The sequence below is a fragment of the Acanthaster planci genome, linkage group LG02 (genome assembly GCF_054643075.1).
Source record: "Acanthaster planci isolate LZ-2023a linkage group LG02, COTS_SCS, whole genome shotgun sequence".
NCBI lineage: Eukaryota > Metazoa > Echinodermata > Asteroidea > Valvatida > Acanthasteridae > Acanthaster > Acanthaster planci.
This window is the reverse complement of record NC_141778.1, coordinates 1,935,328-1,957,436: the sequence shown is the minus strand read 5'-3', so window position 1 is coordinate 1,957,436 and position 22,109 is coordinate 1,935,328. Positions and strand designations below refer to the sequence as shown.

General features: G+C 44.1%; 2 protein-coding genes across 10 annotated transcripts in view; both read left to right on the top strand.

Annotated features, from left to right (window-relative positions):
- Window positions 1-663: 663 nt before the first annotated feature.
- LOC110985780 (MFS-type transporter SLC18B1-like) lies at window positions 664-15,365 on the top strand. Of its 6 annotated transcripts, none has more exons than XR_015423500.1 (16): window positions 664-1,520; window positions 3,706-3,988; window positions 5,894-5,989; window positions 7,271-7,344; window positions 7,634-7,781; window positions 8,051-8,119; window positions 8,344-8,431; window positions 8,753-8,889; window positions 9,443-9,541; window positions 10,093-10,184; window positions 12,462-12,557; window positions 13,301-13,375; window positions 13,799-13,942; window positions 14,304-14,386; window positions 15,094-15,215; window positions 15,347-15,365. XR_015423500.1 is itself a non-coding variant. In XM_087130582.1 (15 exons), exons 2-14 carry the CDS (start codon window positions 3,725-3,727, stop codon window positions 14,383-14,385), a joined length of 1,464 nt encoding a protein of 487 aa, XP_086986708.1. In that variant the 5' UTR covers window positions 664-1,520; window positions 3,706-3,724; the 3' UTR covers window position 14,386; window positions 15,097-15,234. The 6 variants fall into 6 exon arrangements, 4 of the variants coding, with proteins under 4 accessions (XP_086986708.1, XP_086986712.1, XP_086986703.1 ...); XR_015423503.1 differs by having other exon boundaries at window positions 15,097-15,215; window positions 15,347-15,362; XM_087130582.1 differs by lacking the exon at window positions 15,347-15,365 and having other exon boundaries at window positions 15,097-15,234.
- The window catches only part of LOC110990820 (MFS-type transporter SLC18B1-like), a 23,786-nt gene continuing 16,781 nt past the window's right edge, over window positions 15,105-22,109 (top strand). For 3 of the 4 annotated variants that reach the window (XR_015423505.1, XM_087130601.1, XM_087130593.1), the window contains exon 1: window positions 15,105-15,215. The gene's annotated coding sequence lies outside the window, so the exon portion shown is untranslated. Of the gene's footprint in view, window positions 15,216-21,358; window positions 21,785-22,109 lie in introns of those variants that run through there. The other variant, XM_087130598.1, reaches the window with a different exon arrangement.

Genomic DNA, 22,109 nt, shown 5'->3' with positions numbered 1-22,109 from the left:
CCCACGAACCATTCTGGAAAAACAAGTGTGAGTTTGTCAACTCCTCCACATTGTCATCAAGAAGTGTGGCCGAATCTCTGGACACTCCGGAGGATATTTATCATCCAACACGTTTTATTTGGAAAGTGGTAAAGATGCTCCCACCTCTTCGTACGCTTTTACAGGACAGGGTGACTGTGTAATTGATTTTTTTATGGATACCACTGACAAAATGTTCCAGGGTTCCAATTTGGAGGCCTCTTCAGTGTTGTCTTTCAAAGAAGCACAAAGTATCAGGATTTCGTAGCTGTCCTGTTCATCTAGAGTTGTTTCTTTTACCTTTGCATAATGGCATTTTATTTGCATGTAGACACATAGTATTAGATGAACATCTAGATTAATGTGCTCTTTTGATGATCAATTTAACTAACCAGTGAGAATAACTTTTTGGGGGACTTTTTTTTTAATTTGTTTCATAATCATATGGCTCAGGTTCAGATAATCGCATCAAAGTCTGAATTAAAGTCGTTTGAATTGGAATTGGAAGTCATTTTTAATTGGTTGGGGGGGCCAAGAAACATAATTACATTATGAGTACATTGAGACCCGTAGGTGTTTTTCCCCTGCTGTCTGCAGTTTATTGCATTTTCATCTCCATTTTGAATATCAAGCCCCCTTGGTATCTGTACGGAACAAAACTAATTAACTGAACTTTTGACATAATGTTTGGGATGTACAGAGCCTCACATTTATGCATTCAAAAAGTATTCTCAGCATTGCTGGAACGGAACTCATTTTTACAGCCTGCTTTAATTTTTAGTCTCGGGTACGTGTCGGCCTATTGTGACAAAGACGCAAGCCAGATTAGCGCTGGTTTGCTGAACTTTCTATTTCAGCCGGAAAGCAGTAGGTGTGGAAGACATCTTGAACTACATGTATAGGGAGAACAGCTCTTTTTACAAAACGACAAGGAGGATCATTGCTTCCTAATCACCGGTTGCTGTCCGGAAAGGCGCCCTGAAACCCATGTCCCGGGCAGTGACTTTGTATTTACTAGTAAGACAATGTTCCATCCAGATTTGCCTAAATAGAGATCAATTTAGGCCGATTCGTACTCCATGCAAATGTCTAGTGATCTTGCTGTCACAAAAAAAGTTCACTCATTTGGAATGTGTTCAATATGGCTGAGAATTTCGCAGCACGACTGTAAACCAAAATTCCGATTCGTCATGGGCCTTTAGATCCGCTCAACTGAGCAATAAGACTGGGTTGCATGCACATGGCCCCAATGCCCTCAAAGGTCACCAGTTTTAGCTTTTCAAGTGCTTGACCGTGACTTGCTGGCAGTCAACTTGAATGTGTGTGAGCTTTCGAGCCTTTCATGGTGAGGGTGGCAGCGTGTCTACAATACAGCGCACACAGGCATACAATAGATGCCATGAAAAGTTCCGTGTGTAGGATTCCTGCTTGTGAAGTACTGTTAAATGGAACAGCGGTGTACGTATACTCACCTCCACTTCCAGGTGAGCTTTAAGGTAAAGGTAAGTGGGCTGTATTTACCTTTACCGATGGTGTGCATATAATTGGACTTGCTGTTGTATACAACACAGACTCTTAGCAACACCAAGCGCTGCGTGTGTGCAATTATGACCTTAGTGATTTTTTCCACATTCACTGTGTACATCCAATAGCTAGGTAAATGTACATGTGACGTACATGTATGTATGGTTTGTCTCAGAATATTATAGAGGGAAGATGCGTTGCTGGCTTCTCCATGGTGTCTCAGAGTCTGTTCTTGTTATTTTAATTAGTTACCATGGATGCAAAAAGGTTTACTCAAGCTTATCCGAATGCCACCAAACTCTTGCCAAGTGAGGACACGTTAATTAACTCTAAAAGACCCCGGTTATTTTGGCCCATTTCAAGGCCGGACCACTCCCAAGAGCTTGGCTGTGCCCTGCTTCATTTTCTTTGGGCTTGACATGCACGTAAAAATACTCGTTTGAGCCTTATCAGTTCATGACGTTAGCCTACCCAGCTTAGAATTAGAAAAAATTGCGTCCCGATCTCGAAGGCCAAAGATTTCTGCGTAAAATGCGGCGTTTAGGTGGTTGTAACATTCCTTCAAGACACGCTAGTAGATTATTTGTATAACAACTACCCTTATTCAGATATTTTTTGAGCATGTATCCTGTAAATTTTCAGTTTGGGTGAGAAATGGGCCAAAATCTAAGACTAAAGCGAGCGTACACATCATGCATAGTGACGGTATACCATGTGCTGGCGACAATGTGCAACACGTCGGGGAAACTTTAAATTGGCTCAAATATTTTGCTTAGGCCAAAAAAATAATCTTCAGCATCTGGTTTCTGTTTTTCCAGAAAAGATGTACCCATAACGCGCGTTGTCCACTGCAACTGCATGCGCACGTAATGCCTGCCACTACCAACACTTAAATAGTCTGGCCCCCACAATTTTTAATGTTTAAAAAACATAATCTTGTACAAGAACACAGGATATAAGACCACCTCGTTTGTTTAGTTCCCCGATGTAAAATGCATCATACAGAAATGACGTCATCTGAAGAAGAGTGCCCAACTAAATGTATGAAAAACTAAAGGGACTCTTTTACTGTACATATTAATCGACCGTACCCCATCAAAAACACGTTAAAATTACACATGCAGTGGAAGGATTCCAGTCGATTATAAGCAAGTCTGTCACTTTTTGGACATCGTTTTATACCAATTTTTTATATATATATATTGCAGACGCTCAGGTCTACAGCGACGTGCGCACTGACCAGAAACCAGAGACTTTTTTGACCTTATGTGCTCATTGCAATTTCCCGGCCACTGCCTCAGACTATAGAAGGATATTTAGGAGTGCTTCACTCAAACCGTCTTTGAGAAATGTTAAATGCGATGTTGGCTGGTGTTTCATTTTGAAAACGTCGCGAACATGAAGTTTGTTGACAGGTTGAAGGCTATTTCCATAACTTCCGCCGATCACCAATCAAGGGATATGAATAATGCATATCTATCATTACCATTGTCTAGTGCCGCCCCTTGTCAAACAAAACAATATCCAAGACCTTCCTATGTGGTTCGTGTTGCGGAACAGCTATGGGAGGTCTTTGAACCAAGATTAGGCCGTGGTTTGAAATCACACATCGTGCGACTAGACGTGTACTTGGACAAAAAGACTTGTGACTTGCTTGGGCTTGGACCAAAATGCATTGTGAGTTGACTTTACTTGATCTGTGATCAAATGACTTGTGACTTGACTTGTGACTAGAGCAAATGATTTATGACTGAGCGTGGACTTGCAAAAATTGACTTGTTACTTGACTTGGACTTGCAAAAATTGACTCGTTAACACATCTGTCAATCAGATGTAAAATCATACCTTAAGTGTTCAAGTTTCAATACTTCATTTCACAGGTTTTGCAAGAAAAACAATATGATGGTTAGATCCTGCGTATGCAAACGGTCATGGTATAGCGTTACACACAGTGAAAAGCTATTACATGTACTGCTATATCTTATTCACTAGAGTTGCACAAGTTTTTTACCAGTCATTAATGTCGCACTAAGATTTATTTGCTATAAAGAGCTTTGACTAATCCTAGTTATTAAATCAGAGTCTTCAGTTCCTAGCAATGGAAGGACCTGGTTGAAGTTAGTGGGGTTGCGTTTTCAACTTGTTTTGTCTCTGTACTTTCAGATCAAGAGTAGGCTGAGTTATGGATAAATGTAACCCCGCCCCAACACAGGAATATGCAAATTCGGGCCAGCAGGCGCCAACCAATGCGGACCTGACCACACCCTCCACCAATAGGATTGATCCTGGTCGCCAGACAGGTGCCAGTGAAGCGAATGAAGTAGACACGCCGCCAAAGGGACCCAAATTCACCTATTACCAGAAGGCCACTTTTGCCAGTGCAGTGCTGGCGAATCTGGCGAATTATATGGCCTTCTCCATCATAAGTGTCTTCTACCCAATAAATGTAAGAATTTACCTCTGTACCGAATTGATATACCTACTTTAATTGTTCCATCATAGGGCCTGGTTTTTACTCCAATGAAAAATACAGCTGCATTCTACAATTTTGAGACGTTGAAAAATTATTTCTTTTTCAAACATTGTTTTTAGAAGCCTGTCAATTTTGCATATTTTTTGCAAATATAACTTTTTCTAAATAACAGACCTTACAGCAGAAGTTTAAAAGAGAGAATGCTAGGAATGATTCTAAAAGAAAGATAAACACCCATGAAATGGACATTTTATATTTCATTTCTGGTTTTAGTAAATCAAAGAAACCTACAATGTAGGCCAGGGGACTCCAGCATCAGTGACGTCATTAACAGTAACTTTTTGAAATTTGCTTGCACATATCTTTAGAATTTGACACGATTTCCGATTCAATACATATTTTCACTCTTTTTGGATGCTGTGGGGCTTTCAAGGAGAAAATTGCCATGTGGCAAAATTAATTGAAACTGGCTTAAGGATCTAATCTTCAGAGGGGGGACGGAGACAGATGTGTTTTTTTTATTTCTCCATTTTTTTAGTCAACAAACTTTTTATTCCATGTATTCTTAACATTGAGAACCATATTTTCACACCAGGCAGTCACCTTTAATGCTGAGTTCACTTGCTGGCCAGACCAACCGGGTAATCCAGGCCTGCTACCAGTCTGTATACATTCCTTCATACCTCTGTATGCATGTACTCTGTGTGTGGCCTTCATGTCAACTTTCTACTGCTATTTCTTACCAATATCCTGGCCCACAAGTAACCTCAGGAGCCTTTTGGCTGGTTAGGCCATACATCTCTAGGCAACGCCTACTTGTGGGCAGTTGAGTGTGGAGGAGATGGGGCTTATGCGAAGAATTGAGAAAGCGTTTCGGTGTACGGCTGTTAGGTGTCCTTTCTCACTTTGTAATGTACAGGTGTAACAAATTCTGTGTTGTTCCAGTAGCTCTGGTTGGGGGGGGTGGTGTTGGGGGGGTGGGCATGGGGATGGGCTGGTGGTGTGGGGTGGTGTGGGGTGTGGGGGGGTGGGCATGGGGATGGGCTGGTGGTGTGGGGTGGTGTGGGGTGTGGGGGGGTGGGGGTCGTCAATGCTGTTGAACTGATTCCCTCTATGAGGAACAGTGAGTTCCAGGAACGCTTAATGTGCATAAAACGGCGAGTGGCTATACCCTACTACTTGGGGACTTTCTTGCACCATCTTGCCATATTCGCCTAAACTTCTGACGGTTCAACGGTGATGCGAGACATGCCTGAAGGCACACTAGGATATATTATACTCATCAAGCCGAAATTCAGAAAGTTTACCAGTGATTCGGAACTGCATTTTTGCTGTTATATTTTTCTCTCTTAGGGGTTAACTGTAAGGGTTTGTTCTATAGGAAATGTTTACCATAAAATCATTTAACCTTTCAGTAGGGGGCCTAGATGCATCTTTAGGTCATTAGCATTTTGCAATTTGTTTAGTTTAGTTTTTCTTTCTTTTCTTTCTTTCTTTCTTTAGAAAAAAGACAATACTTGAGAATGCTTCTTTCCTCCGCGAAAAGCCCCCCATAGCCGTGTTCTGATTGCCTAACAATATGCGTCTGAAATTTGTTTACCAGGTTTGACATTCAATCATCCTCGCCAATTTTGGAAGACAAACCTCTAGGTTTCAGCAAGGAAGTCAAATTGAACGCTTCCAGAGTAACAAATATCTAAATATTTTCAGGCTTATATGGACCTTCAGCCATGGCAAATGATTAAGACCAATCTTCTGTTTAGAGTTTTGGTCAGTATTTAGAGTGTGTCGCTCTGCGAAGTGTTTGAGGAATTAATAAGAACATTTTAGCAATAAAACTTTGAAGTGTTTAATCTTGATTTTTTTCTTCTGTTACAGGCAGAAGGAAGAGGAGTTTCGCAGACAGTTATTGGGCTTGTGTTTAGCGCATTCTCCCTTTCAGCGGGTATTGGATCACCGATATGGGGCAAAACTGTAGGTTTTGTTTCACTATCAAATAGACCTACAACATTATGACGTAATACAATGTTTACCGCGGTGCATTGTGGGTGAAAGGTGGGGACGTTGCTGGAACGCGTCGACGTGACACGTTATGTGTAACGTATACTATATGGCGTGTGTATCGATCATACACGAGAAAAAGAAAAAAATATAAAAAATTCTCGATTATCGTCCGAAATGGTCCATGTGGACTGCTGTGTTCCATCGTGTTTATCAAACACTCAACGAACGCCAGAGCTGCGCTTTTTAAATCTTCCACGGGACCGCTAAAGGGGACAGATTTGGATACGTTCAGTGAGAAATAAGGCTATCAAAGCGAAATCCAAGTGGACCTCTGTATGCAGTCTACATTTTGTAGGCGGAGACAAAACTTACGATGTACCGGATCCAACGATTTTCCCGTGGACGAGTGAGAGGGAGGAGGTTGTTTCCCGGCAAAATGAACAAGAAGAAGCTGCCTTGCTCTTCAGAGAAAAATCGTTGGATCTGGTACATCGTAAGTTTTGTCTCCGCCCACAAAATGTAGACTGCATACAGAGTCCACTTGGACTTCACTTTGATGGCCTTATTTCAAAAGAACGTATGCAGATCTTTGTTAACCACAAGCCATATAGTATACGTTACACATAACGTGTCACGTCGACGCGTTCCTGCAACAACCCCACCTTTCACCCACAATGCACCGCGGTAAACACTGCATTACGTCGTAGGTCTATTCAGTGGCAAAGTGTCTGCCAGACATACCAGGAATTTTGTAAATTTTGTGGAGCGGTCCTTGTGTAGTGAAGTAAGTGACCCGGTAAAGTGGATAGCAGATGTCGTGTTATTTTTTGTTTTGATCTTCAGTGAAATTCTCAAATAAAATTTACTATCTCTATCAGTGACGTAGCCACGGAGGGCTGGGGAGCACGTGCTCCACCCCCCCTCCTGGTGGCCCAAGGTGCCCCCCCCCCGAGAAAAATGGACGAATGGCTATTGAACTAGGCTAACAAAAACTTGCCCCCCAAAAACCACTTCACTGAAAGCTGGTCCCCATAAGATGCTGGTGCCCCTCTGTGCCCCCCACCAGTAAAATCCTAGCTACGCCACTGATCTCTGTCCGAACCGATTTCACTTAAATTTGTCAGATATTCACACTTTACGTATCACCTTTCATATGCCATTTATTTCTCAACATCATTTCAGAATTCCTTTGTGTTTTTGTGTATTTGTACTGTAACGCCTACATGTCCACGTTGTACTGCTGCATTTTAGATTCCTATCGTTGGCGCTCGGTTTGTCTTTTTGGCGGGAACATTCGTTACTGGCTGTTGCAGCATCTTGTTTGGGTAAGCAATTACACATCTGTTGATATTTTTACAGAACCTTTTATGCTTTTTTTAACCTTTAAAGTTTACAATGAGTATTTGATAGGAAATTTGTAGAGTAATTATGTGGAAGGAAATTAATCAGAGGCCACTCTTTGAACAGAGGTTTTCCTGTTTCTTCAAAAGCAAAGTATCCTATCGTAACTCAACTCCTTATATTGAAAAGGCGGGGGGAAAGAGACAATTGTTTCTTTTTTGTATTTGATCTCAAGTAGAAACCATGTTACTTCATTGTTTCGTTTTCATTTAGGTCAATTGCTGCCATGCCAACGAAGGAAACATTTACTGGTTTTAGCTTAGCCATTCGACTTTTGGGAGGGCTAGGAAGTTCGGCTTGCCTGACGGCGTCAGCAGCATGCGTGGCTTACGCGTTCCCCGAGAATGTCGGCACAGCTGTGGTAGGGAAATGCTGCAGGTTTGTCATATCTGTAACAGATGTGTGTACGATTCGGGTCGAACAAGCGTAAAATTCAGCGTCAAATTCGTGTACCGCATCAGTGTAAGATTGGTGTTGGATCGGTGTTAAATCTGTTTCAGCAGACAGATCATTGTGAGAAATCGCTTTCAAAGAGGTGCAAGATTTGTGACGTAGGCCTACTGTGAGATCCCTATAAGATTCGACTCGTGTAATATTGAATATACATACACGTACTTCGAATTTTCACAGAGCACGGTCGAGATGATGGGAGGTCTGTCGTGTGCAATTGGACCGGCTATTGGTGGCCTACTCTATGACGTAAGTTCACCATTGGAAAGGGGGAAAGGTCTTTATGAGTATCAAGGTATTTATAAAAACCCTAACTCAACGCTGCCGTCTCAGAGAGGAGTGTCGATCCATTTCACAAAAGAGCATGGTGTAAATTGAAGAGTGATTCCGCTCATTAACTTCATCAAAACACAAACTTGTTTTGTCAGATGTTCTCGACGTTTCTCCATATTTATCTGTGCTTGTTTTGACAGGCCGGTGGCTTCGAGCTCCCGTTCTTTGTTCTCGGAGCGGTTGTTCTTGTTGTCAATTTTATCAATTTCTTCTTGCTGCCAGAGCAGGGTAAGGCACGCTGATCAAGATAAAATCGATTTCTCTTCAAATTTGATAACAATGATCTTTCAGCTTTCTAACAGCGTGTTAGACCTGTTGGTATCGAAGGTAACGATATGGTTCTTATCGCGCATCCTACATCGGCTATGGGGTATCCATAGCATTTTAGAGCGATAGGACCACTGGTTGAACAGGGTTGAGAACAAATTCAGTTTTCACGTAATTTAGTTTTTTCTTCTTGTGACGTGAAGGAAAAATGGGTGCCGAAATGTGTAAGGACTGTTTAATGATCTTATAATACTGATGTTTTAATTTTAACCCACTGAACAGGAACGAAGAACGAAGAGTCTGGATCCCTGATCAGAGTTTTGAGGATACCAGCCATGTGGGTTGCTTTGGCAAGCACGGCTTTGGCTGCTATTGCATTTTCAGTCTTAAACCCTACCCTGTCAATTCATCTGAAAAGGGTGCGTTCCTGGGGTATAAACACATAAAGTTCCAGCCATTTGAAGGCACGGACTTGTTTAATAAAATCTGGACTCGCAATGCCCTTAATCAGCTTATAGACGTCATTGAATCCACTCGTGGCCATTTTACCGAGCCAAATACAAAGCTTTCCTGGCAATTCCCGCCTTTGTTCATCCTGTCGTCGATAGAGGGGAGCCAACCCACGCGTTTGTATTTGGCTCGGTAAAATGGCCGCTGGTTGGCTTCTTGTTAATACAAAGGTGTTGCAAGTCCAGTTTTTTTTTATATACGTCCGTGTTTCAAGGAGAGTGAACTCTCGACTACTTCACTTCAAATTTAATCGGCAACGCATTTTAAACGTATGCGTTGTAGGTTTGTCTTTCCTAAATACATGATCACATAACATTCTTAATTTCTTAGTTTACATATACTCATGAGGTGACACTAATTTCTAAATGAAACTTTCAGTATTTTTCTAAAGAAGAACCATACTTCCGGTGTCATCATCCTAACCATACGCCTTGCGACTTTTCTTTATCTTCCTTTTTATAGCTTGATTTCACGGTGATTCAAATCAGTTTGATCTTTTTTGGTTGGGGTCTGGCGTACGCGGTGGCCACGGTAATTTGGGGAGCTGTTGCTGATGCTACGGTAAGTTATCGCTTCTGGGCTTAATCTGCCATTGGTGGCTCCTCCCTTGTGGGTGTGACATCAGAAACAAAGGGTAGATAGGATTTTCCATTCGAAAAGGCAAATATGAGAAAAAGATCAAGAAATGAATTTTAATGGTGCATTAAGGGGTGTCTGGAAGACATATTCGTCTGGGCAAAGTTGTCTTTAAAATCTCGAAAATGGCAGATTTAAGAGCAAAAGCGAAATAACAATATGGATTACAGGTGCAAAGCCACTGTCGTGCAAATATAATCCAAATATACGTCTTACATACCTCATTCTGTATTAGCCTAATTTTGTGACTTAATTTAACAAGTAAAGAAAGTCTTAACTATAACTCATCTGTCTTTAAACAAGAAGCTAAATAGAAACATTCAATTCTAATTGCTTTTTTATCCAAACGTCTCTGTTTGTTTGAATTTCGTAGTATTTGACAATTTTAATTCACACGAGCCAGTTTTGTAGCTGGTAGACACAAAAAAGGATGTCTCGTTTGCTAATTCGGTAAGTTTATTCATTTGGTTACACAGAAAGCCACGAGGATTATGATGGTCATGGGGGCGTTTGGCACCGCAGTCTTCTATTTACTCTTGGGGCCGTCACCTCTGCTGAAAATACCTTCGTAAGTCGAACAGCAGTAGACCAGCACTTTTAGTCTGGTTCGCTGCCCAAAGATTCCCTGACGACTCTTTGATTAAAAATCTTAGGTCAGGTATCACCCGCTGATATAAATAGATATGAACCAAGGGTCAGGGGTTTGAAGTTGAGAGCCCGGATGTTCGAAATGCTTTCGATTTCATCGGGGCAACATCTCCAAAATGAAGTTTTTCCCATATCCATTTTGCAATGCTGCAAGTGTATCGTCACTGAGAGCATATTTCAAGCACAAAGCTTTAATTGGTCGAAGAAACCTATACTCTGCATTTCGCTTGGCATTTCGGCCAAGGCGGCCTTGGATTTCAGTGTATAAAGTCAAATAAAGTAGGATCAACAGCTGTCATTATACTGGCCTCAGAGTGTGCACTGACCGCGCTGGCTCCTGTCCAGTAGCTAACCCTAAAATTCAAGCAATAGTAGATCACAGAGTTTAGTTCGAAGAATGTCTTTATTCCATGAACTTCCATGAACTGGTACTATGTGCCTCGAAGTTTGTTTGTGGGTAAAACTGTTAAAACAAAAGATTACAAGCATAAGGTCAGTCCTCCATATTTGTGAAAGAAATTGTGGAAGCCAACCCCAATAAACGTACAAAACTTCTTGACTATGTCAACACACAATTAAAAAACCCTAACTCAAACTGTCACCAGTTTCCTCTTCACATGCCAAAAATACACTAGTGAAATGACTCTGTCAAAGGGAAATAATAATGTTGTGTACATCCAGATATGTACCATTACAATAATCCACTATAAAGTCCCAAGATTGATTTGTATTCCCTACACATTACCTCCAAAGTGATAAAGGGATCTCATGGTGTGCATTCAGTCGCCCACATGTACATGAAAATAATATTAATAAACTTACAGACTTGTGGGCTTCCAGGCTTCCTCTGACACAATCAGAATCTCATGTAAAGAACTGTCACGGATTTTCTTAAAAGGGTTTAACACACACTGGCTCACCCAGCAAAATGTCTCTGTAACGGATGACAGTCATAATGGCAACTGTAAGTTTCAAAATACGTGAATCCGATTCTGGATTTATGGTGCATGTAAACTAACGTGTACATGTAGATTGACATAATCTTATACATTACTAAACTGAGACGGACAAAATAAACCCCCAAATCACAATGAAATGAAACCTTCATAATCAAGTTAACAACACAATAATGGAGCTTAACTTACACAAAAATATATGGATGCTTAACCCTCAGGTTATAGCTTCTAAAAGCACTATAAAATTAGGGACACAAAGTTGGAGACCATGAACACAAAAACTGTCCGTACATGTCAAACAGTTAAACTAAGCAACGTACCACGCATACCCAACGCGCGCTGCCACCTAGATATGGCGCGCTTGGGAATAGCACCTAACTATGGAGTGCAAAAATAAACAAAATTAAAGCTTGGGTACAGCACAGTCATTGGGATACGAGAGTTTATGTTCAACAGCTAGCCTACCCTCCCGGCTGGGAACAACCGAGCATCAACGGTAATATCCGTACATTCCGAATACAGACGGGACGACTTCGGAATATTTCGGCTATTTCCGGAAAACTGGAGGAATTCTTCCAGTCTCGGTTACGTGGACATTGGGTGATACCCACTGATCTTTATACAATGGATAGGCAGCTCAGCAGTAACTGTGTGAATTGAAGTGACCGCGCGGCCCTCTTAGGATTTTCAATACAATGGCCTCCAACTTCAGTCCATTCACTAAGTGCAGTCATGCGCGGCGCTAAAGACAGTGACTTGGAACTGCCATTGTACCGAATAGCCTAAGATGACCGCACAGTCACAGTCGCGGAGCAGAGCTGCCTATCCAGTGTATCGACATCAGTGGGTGTTACCGGACCCTTGATTCGTAGAGAGAGTCAGAATCATCGGGTCTGGTATCCAAACTACGGCACTTTAAGCCCCTTCCCTGATGCATTCAAATTTAATGTAAATTTATGTCAGTTTTTATTTAGAATGATTTAAATCTGCGTTAAATTATATGGCAATGTTTTAAGCCACATTTTACAAAAAAATGGAAATGAGTTTTAGAACACCGCATGGTTGGGAAACACTCCCATTTAACAGATTACATTGAATGTGATGGACACAGGGAGCGAGATTAAATGTCTTCCCTATAAACGAAGTCGGTTACACCAAAACCCCGAGTGGTAGTTCCTTTCCCCTCAATTTTGATAGAGTTTCTGCCTGAGAAACCACTTGGTCGTTTCTCCCCTCTACAGGACCAAGTTAGTGGCTATCCTAGCCATTCCTTTCGGGGCTGCTATGATGGCTTTGATAAGTATCCCACCCATCGTTGACATGTTCGACTCTGCGGTGTGAGTATAGGCTAAAGAGTTTACTTCCATTGCACATGGACGCGCGTCAGTGTCATTTGCAGGCCAGCGCATTTGTTCCGTGGGGATACCGTGCACGATATGGGGCCGATGGGTACCTCCCCCCCCCACATGTCCAATCCCTATACACACTCTAGGGTATTGTCGCCTAGCACATCCCCCTAGAAGTTTGTACAGAATTCCTGAGATTCCGATCAAACAATGACCAACACAAAGGGGGGAGGGTGTTCTGTCCGTCCCATATCTTGCATCATTATGTCCGCAGGGTATGCGTAGAGACGGTTTCCCGTGGAACAAAAAACTACCCTACAAGACAGTCACCTCGCAAAGTCTACCACACAAAGCCTTTATAGACTGTTTGCAGCATACAAAAGTCCGACAGCATACAAAATGCCGACACGGACTGCTCAAATGGATCAGAAAGGATGAAAAATACAGATGTTTTCACTTCTAAGTAAGATAAAAATAGAAATAAAATTACCTCGAAATTTGGAATTTCATTCACCGTGAGCAAATCTGTGCACTATTGCGAATTACGCATTATAGGAAAATGTGGGAATTGTAGTTCTTGTCCGAGAACTCCAGCAAAGTCCTCAGAAGAGTTAGCGTTCTATGGGGCATGGCAACGCAAAGTTAAAGTCAAAATGAAAGGAACAAGGAATGTAAAGCGCATTATCTCTCGTATAGTATTAAATATGACAGTGTGGATGTTATACTTTCCACAGGTGGTATGGTATCCCAAACAACCTTGGACTGAGTTCCATTATATCTGGCCTTTGGAGTGGTGGAGTTTCAGTCGGGTAAGTCGTTGCATGAGGTTGCAAGGAGAGACATCCCCTTTGCTTTTATTATAATTGAATGCTGCTCGATGGCTGCTGCCATTAATAATCATTTTTGTTGCTGTTCTTGTTGCCCAAATTTAATGGTAATGAAGATGGTGCAGATGCAGTTGGTAAAAGTAATGTTGATGTAAATGGTAATAATGGTACTGTTAAAATGTTATGAAAGACAGGTGTATGATGACGATGAACAGAAAAAGACATCACATAGTTATAAAGTGACGTCATCAAAAGTGAAAATAATAGTGTATCTTTGTAACGGCTGATGACTTTAAGCTCTTGACCATTAAAGCCGCTATCAGTCGTTGCTGATTTCTGTTAATTTCTAACATCTTTTCTTTTTCTGCGTCTCGTGTCTGCAACTCACATCATCATCCTGCACAGACTTTTCGCCGGGCCTTTGTTAGGGGGACAGCTGGCGGATCGCTACGGATTTGCCATTTTATCGACGGTTATCGCTGGTTGTTGTCTCGTGGTTATGATCTTCATTTGTCTGTTTGGAGTGTGGGAGTATCAATGTGGCAAAGGGTTAGTATTCGGTCTAAAAACGTCACAATTACATCAGATACAAGGTATTTTAGATGCCATTTGGAACTTTAAGTGTTTACGTTGTTGTGTCTTGCAAGGCCTATATAATGCCTGGAGCTTTACCTGTAGTCTATAGAACTAGAGTTTTACAAGTCAAATCCAAAGTCATTTATCACTTGATTTGTCATGAACAAATGCTCCTGTCGAATGTTGAGTCACCTACAGCTAGTTTTAATTCCCAACTAAGGACAAGTGTAAAGTCGCTATGTGCGAATAACTTTATCGCTTGGGTTATGCGTCTCCGCAGCATTTCTGTTCTGTACAGTGGTAATTTACATTTTGGGACTGTTTGACCTTGCAGGAGACGAATACCTTCATCACGGCTTGAGGCGGAGGCTAATTCGACTGAAGACGAACGGAGGCCACTCGCTGCAACAGAATGATGTACGATAACATTTGGTGGAGAGCTGTTATAATGTTAATTCAAAACAGGAATAGATTCCTACGAGGAAAAAAATGTGTGGGGCAATTTGCCAAGAAAGTAATTTAGAAGATTTTAAGCATGTTTCTACCATGTATTAGCACAATTATCATAGGTGAACAGTAAATTTGTATTCAAAAATTCTATGTTTTATGAATAACGAAAAACCACCAACCATGTGAGAATGTCGGGTTTTAAACAATAAAAACTAGGTACTTACCACTTTCTATGTTTTGTAAATAGGATTAATGCAACATTGTACCCTTGTTCAATGTATGAAAACTGTTGCTATTTGGCATCGAAAAGTGCACCTAACCAGAAACATCATTGTTACTGTGGGAATCCGCCTGTTGCCATTCAATAAATTACATACCTAACGTTTTCCCTAAAGCAACTGGGGTACTGGTTCACCTCTTATTTAGACGTGTTCCTTCGCGTGTGTTGGAAATAGTTCCGACTACTTCTATGGTAGTTGTGTTTAATTTACCTGGACTCCCCAAAGACACTCTGGGTAAAAGTCATTGCAAATTTTTGGAATTAGCTTAATAGTAGATTGTCATTGTATGTTTATAATATTCCTACCTCGCATGGATACGCCATTTCTTGCTTCTTGTTTTGCTGGCCCCGCTGTGTCCTGGACGGGTTCCTCTTCCGTGGCTGACGCTTTAAGAAGGGAAGATCATATATCGCGTCTGGGTTCCTTTCAAGTTTTGCCTGTTCTGACTGAGGCTCCGGGCCTTGTCCTGCAGCATGCAGCCCATTGTTCCAAGACTTTGAACCTGTGGTGTCCGGGTGAGTTGGTGTTAGGAAGCTTGGTGCATTTGCGCTGGTAAATTGTAATTTATAACTCTATTTGTAACATTCTAATGTGTATATAAAAGCTGTGTGTGAGGCATAGTCACATTGTCTGCTCATTTACATAGCCACCATGACAGCTAAATAGCCGCCGCTCGTTCGCCGCTCGGCAGAGGTGTACGGCAGCGAAATCTGGACAGCGTATGCTAGACAGGAACGCCGCCTCAACAGTTTCCACTTACGTTGCCTGCGCGCATCTGGGGCATCTCCAGGCAGGACAGAGTACCGAACACCGAGGTGCTCGAGAAGGCAAACACCCAGAGCATGTTTGCGATGCTGTCCAACAGACGTCTGAGGTGGCTGGAACATGTTCGCCGGATAGAGGATGGACGCCTGCCAACAGACGTCCTCTATGGCGAGCTCGCAGCAGGATCCAGACCAGCCAGCCACCCCATGCTGCGTTTGTGCGAGAGGAAAATGAAGGCTGCGGAGATCGACCCAAGCTCATGGGAAATGGCTGCTGACGACCGCAACAACTGGCATCATGTCATCAGAACAGGTGTCAAGAGAGGGGAGGAGAGAAGGAAGCAGCAGTGGAAAGACAAGAGGGAGCAACGTAGAGCAAGAGCAGCCCCGCACCTATACTGCCCAGTGCCTACACGAGCAGGCACTGTGACAAAGACTGTCATTCCAGAATGGGACTTTTCATCCATAGCCAGAGCTGCTCCAGGACAAATTGACTTTTTCCGGCACAGATCCATTGTCTTTTGAGACAGAAAGAGACTTCTACTTTCTCTACAGTGATGAATTCCTAGGAGAAAGAGTTTAGTTTACCTAAACGTAAACTCACTATTTTTGTAATCCGTACTTCATACATTTAAATATCATTCATAAATAAATGAGACATTTTAGCCATTCCAATTGGTTGATAACCTGTCACGTGGCAGGTATTTAATGGGTAGCCCCAACAATCCCAAATCCTCCGATTGCAAAATGATTTTGTATACACCCTAGAGGGGTAGGGTTAATTAACAGAGCACCGGCTGTCTGTGCAACACCTCACTCGCTAAGCGAAAAATCAATCCCCATATACAGAGATTGTTCACAACCACTCGCTAGAAAAACATATAGGCCTACCGTAACATGGTTAGACGTGTATTTGAAAAAATTGAAGCAAAGTTGTTAATCAACAGAATCTCGGGCAACAGAATAGGCAATTTTTAAGACCTTGTGACTCAAAAGGTATTTCTGAACTGGACTAAATGCTTTGCTCGTCTTGAACGTTCATTTAAAACCGGTTGAGCTTTTGGCTTGGACATTACCAATGTCCATTCTTTTGATCTGGTCTGAAATAAAAGTTGAAGACTGTCAGAAGACAAATCTTTTTCCTTTCATAGACGTCCACTTTGTAAAAGTTACAAACAACTCGCATGCGCTGCAGTGATACGTCTGTATGTGGTACAGTAAATGTATTTTATGATATCATTTAGTTACAGTTTTTCATGAGGACTTTCATTTCGTGATCATTAATGTCGATTATATACCAATAATTCTTTAAAAGTTATGAGCACTAACAATTAATTTTATGTTAGGACACCCAACTCTCTTTGCTTTGGCCAGTACGAAACCCTTTAATTTCAATATGTTATTATTTTATGGTCATTTAATTCCGCCATCAGCTACGTCCGATCTATTGTGCGTATTATGCTTGACATAATACCCGGCGACACCTGATGCGGACTCAGAGCTACCAGAAGCAGCAGTACGACCGTCGCGCCCATGAGGGCGGGTTCGAGCCCGGCCAGACTGTTTGGCTGTTCACCCCAAAGAAGAAAGTCGGCCGCTCCCCCAAGCTGCAGCGGTGGTGGGACGGACCCTTCGCGGTGCTACAACGCCTCAACGACGTAGCCTACAAAGTGCAGTGTACCGCCCGAGCGAAGGCTCAGATCGTGCATCGCAATCGGCTCAAGCGCTACCTGGGCGAATTGCAGCTTGGATGGTTGGAGCGCGCAGCCCGCAGAGCCTTGGCCGAGGAGGCGCCAGCGCGGGCAGGCGGGCAAGGAGCCAGCGGATCCGGCCCTCAGTCCTGCCCGCGGGGGCCGTCTCCCCCCGTTGACGAAGGGACCGCACTGGAACCTATTGACGGGGCGAAGTCGGGACGCCCGGGCCGGAGCGGCGGCGTGTCGAGCGGGGAGAACTCAGACATAAGCAGCTAGGGAGGCAGCGCGCCGGCGGAGCCATCGCCGTGCGAACCGGAGGCGGGGGGAGCGCGCGTGAATCACAAGGGGCGGCGGGTTCGGCACCCGGCGCGATTCTGCTCCACGCTAACTCCTGAATCTCCCTCTGTTTCTCTGGACCGGTTGGCCTGCCCCCACTGTTAGCGAAACAACTTGCGGCGACACCTGAGGTCGGCGTGTCCGGAGCTGTTCGCCACCCGGCCCTATACCTGTGAGCGGAGGTGTGGCCGCTGCTTCTACCACTCGGACATGCGGGATCGGCACCACCGACACTGCGACCACGTCCTCGTCGGCCAGATCCAAGCGGAGGATCCTGACGTCCCAGAGGTCTCCGCCAGTGGCGGGGAGTTGGGGGGTGACGAGTTCCCCATGGAGCACTCACTCCCGCCTGCCGGTCCTCCGGGGGGAGCCGCCCGGACCCGCCCCCGGTCGGCTGCCGCGGGTGAGCCCACGCCGCCGGTGCCCTCTCCGCGCCGAAGGCGGGGATCACGAGGCCGGCTGGAACAACGAGACCAGTCGGACTCGCCTTCCAGTGCGGCCCCGGGCCCCCGCGGCGACCGCTGCGGCCGGGACCGCCCCCCAGCGCCGCTCAGTAGAGACGGGGACGCAGACTGAGGAAGAACCCCTAGCTCCGGTTTGGAGCGGGGGCCGCCGGAGTCTGCCCCCCGGCTCCTGGGTGACGTATGCGGGGGGATCCGCCTGCGACTGGGGTGCGAGCCACTCTGCAGGAGGAGCGGGCCACCAGAGACACAGACACCATGATGGACCCACCCTTCTGTGAGCTTCACCACAGCCAGTGGCGGTCGGAGGTCCAGCGGGAGCCCCCTCCACCGCCCACCGGAGTCCGTCCCCCCGGAGCAACAAAGAAACGCCGGGGGGCACCACGGCAACCGGAGTCTCCTCCACACTGGACCCCTGGATCCCCCCATGGTAGCGGAGAAGACCCTCGGAACCCACAATACTTGTACTTGTTGCTTGTTATTCCACTGCCTTGTAAGGGATGGCCTCTGGCTGGCCCGCTGGGTTGCGTCGCCTCGTTCGGGGACGAACAAGAGTCCTCGGAGGGGGCGGTGTAGCACCGGCGGGTCCAGCCGGTGGGGGCGCCAGCTCGGACCCGCATGGAGTTGGCTGGCTGCCCCCGCTGGTATGCGAACGGCCCGCGGTTTTCCCGCCTTGCGCCTGCGCAATCCCTGCCGACAGGCGCCATGTTTAGAGCTTGTCTGAAAAACGCATTGTTGTGGACGCTACATCAGTAAAACAGAGATTTCGTGACCAGAACAGCGAGTTGCGGCTGTGTGTGAATCTGTACTAGCGTCGGACCCTAACCCGTAGGACACGCTACAGTATTTAGGCCGATACCGATACATTAATTTATATATATATCAACGATATAATTTCATTCATTTTATTTTTCAAGATATTATAACAGGCGCGAACTGTTGTTGAACTGTCTAAAGGTACACCCCTACACCGTAATGGTGTGATCCAATTTACTTTGGCGACATCTTCTGGTACCGACAGTAGAGCGTAATGAATATGCACGACCCTGACGTCATCACGGCTATATTCGTGTCGTCACATACAGCACGTACGTTCGCGTGCACGCGAATTTCCAACATCTGAACATGGCAAACATGTATAAAGTGACGACTGTCGGTTAAGGGGGCGACAGTAGAAGGTAGTGGGGCGACAGTAGAAAGAGGACTTGTCAAATGTAGACCTAATGACTATGTTGGAGCGACAGCAGGGAGTGGTGGCGCGACATTATAAAGAAGACTTGTGAAAAGTAATGATTGTCGCTAAAACGGTGGCCGTGAACAACGAACACGTTGCTTGCTAGTGCATTTTGCATACAGGCTTTTCCGTGATAAACATGAGTTAATCCTGAGCTTCTGGTGACGTCATAACATGCATTTTCATTACTAGCTCTACTATCGAACCTTTTTATGCCACCGATGTTCAAGCGTCCGGATTGCAAATGTTGCCTACATGGGATGGGATACATGCTGCCGTGCATAGCGATATTATCAGCATGCACTGTATGTTGCTAGTCTACGTACACGTTTGGTTAGCAAATAGTTCTCTGTTTTGGAGGATAAATTCTGTGATATTTTTGAAGCAAAGTGTACGAGAATTATTGAGTGCGAGACTGAGATAGGTGACTGAATTTCTTCTTCCAATGTCGCCGTATACGCCGCTCGGAGTATAAGCTACAGGGACATTTTTCAGTCAGCGTGAGAACGAACCAACGTAAGCCGTGGCTTGTCGAAACTTACGGTAATGTGACGATGCATTTTCGTATTTTAATAAAGTTTGTTCCTCAGTAGCGATATTTTCGATATATTTTTCAATATCGATGTCTCCGAAGTTTCGATATTTTCGGTATTTCTGCAAAATCCGATATTTTCAACATATCGATATTACCAATATACCGATATATCACTATTACCAAATAACTTACATTGGCAATATCGATATCAAACGCGTATCGATAATGTCGATACATATATCGACGGTGCCTGGTTAACGTCCATGGTGGAACTGGAAGGAGAGGGAATTGTCAGCTTGTGCTTTATTTTATGTTGTAACGTCTCTCTTGGGGTAGGGAGTCGTTATCATAAAGAATGAGAGTCATTGGACTGACTTATACACACACTGCTGTTTTACTCCGAAGAATTATTTACATTTTCTCCATATTTACAATGAGTTACTGCTACTAGTAAGGCTGGATATTACTCAGGTACTGCTCGTCCAAATCTCAGCCATTTATTCGGGAGTAATAGTTTGTTTATATCAGAGCTATACATATCGGAGGGAGTTGTTTCTCCAAGGCTACCCGCTCAGGAATGATCGATGCAGACCGCTGGAGCTGGTCGCTTTCAGCCAATGGGAGCACTGGATTGAGGTGGTTATGAATAATTCATACAGGTAGAAAGTCTTTGGAAGAAAAGTCTGTGGGGAATTTGTACACATTTCGTCTTCGCTCTAGAGAGCGATGAGGTCCGAGAAGTTTGGGAGCGGTGAAAGGCTGTTGGTGGGTGAGCTACGGGGGACTTGGTCAACAAGGGAAAGGAAAGGGTGAGCCTTTCTCGGTAAATTGGGTTGTGTACAACACTTAGTCTCTGGATGGCTAGGAAATCTATACGTAATTCTTACAGGGTAAAACTGATGGTGAGCGGAGGTAATTGACCTCGCTCTGCCGTGACCGGATATGCTTTCGGTGTGTGGTTTGGCGGGACACATACAGTATGAGTTTGGGGTCTGCGTGGGTCGAATGTACGGGTTATATGTGCGACTGAAAGTAGGATCGACTTCGAGGAAGATTGGGGGGAAATGACTTAAGTTGGAAGTGTGCTTCGGAGTTGCAGTTCAAGCTTGTTGCAGCATAGAGCAACGGGGCGGCGCGTGGAATGCAATGCGCTGTGAACAACACGTGTAATCTAGATTGTCATTGCGCGTTCTTTGTGGGGTAAGTAATGCGCGTAGGCCCTAATAGCGTGTACACTATAATCTACATGCGTAAAGGGGAACGGTTTGTGGGAGCGTAGCATCATCCATAGAGAAACTACACCAGATATTACACTTAGAATTATGTCTGAAAGTGCATAAAGGCTTCTAGATATTTCTCCAGGATTTGACAATGACATAGACACAGACAATGTTCTGTCATTCTTATTATTATTTATTTATCCGACAAAAGCAATATAACAGAGTTTAACAATGCACATAAAAGCAAATCAAGGAAAACAAACTTATAAGGATGAACAAAGAATACAAAAGAAACCAAATCGGCAGACATGCACGGGCGAACAACAACCGAATACAAGGAAAAGACGTGACTGATGTGTGTGGGTCAGGGACTGCAAAAAAATACCTACAGGTATGCAGTCCCAATACAGATTTGCATAAACCGAGATTGGTGATAGGTCGGTTCGTACTTCAGGTGAAAGTCGAGCGATCTTGGCATCACAAAGCAATGCATGGTAGCAAAAGTCAGAACGGTTCAACAATTGAATTGGAAGCACAACTATACACGGAAATTTCGATCCGCGTTCGCTTTCACGCGAAGTATGAATGGGCCTCTAGATCCGCTCGTAACACCTCCAAAACGTTACCGATATTGTACCTTTTCAAGGGCGCTGGGGCGTGAGCGACTGGAAGTCAGGTAGTGTGTATTTACATAGTGCCCGTTAAGTTGTAATAATAAGCGTACAGTTTCATGCCATGGAATGTTCCTGTGCGTAGGATGTGCGCTCGTAAGCTAAAGTCACGATAATTTGCGACAGCAGACTTAAAATCTCCAAATTTCAGAAGACCCGTCGGCAAAAGGTAAGTGGTGGGCAATGTATACAGTGGTCTAGTAGATTGTAAGCAGAATAGCAATGCACTGCAAATCTTCATTTTACACTTTTTGTGTACACCGTGTTTACTATATTATTCCATTTATAAAAACTCAAAAGGGGAAATCCTTGACTACAGCTGGCCAGGGAATGGCGCGATGCTGATGTGCATGATGCTCCGAAGCCGTCGATGCCCCGCTGGCGGCCCAAGCGCTTGGTACAGTGGAGCTCTCAGCAAATGTAGAGGGGGAAAGCTGGCAAGTTATTTGGCAGTCCCGGAAGAGCACTTCCAGCTGGCACAGACATCCCGGAGT

Coding starts and splice junctions, on each gene's coding strand:
- LOC110985780 (XM_087130582.1), top strand. CDS start 3,725: ATGGATAAATGTAACCCCGCCCCAACACAGGAATATGCAAATTCGGGC. Junction 9,542..10,092: donor GAGCTGTTGCTGATGCTACG/GTAAGTTATCGC, acceptor TTGGTTACACAG/AAAGCCACGAGGATTATGAT. Junction 12,558..13,300: donor GACATGTTCGACTCTGCGGT/GTGAGTATAGGC, acceptor TACTTTCCACAG/GTGGTATGGTATCCCAAACA.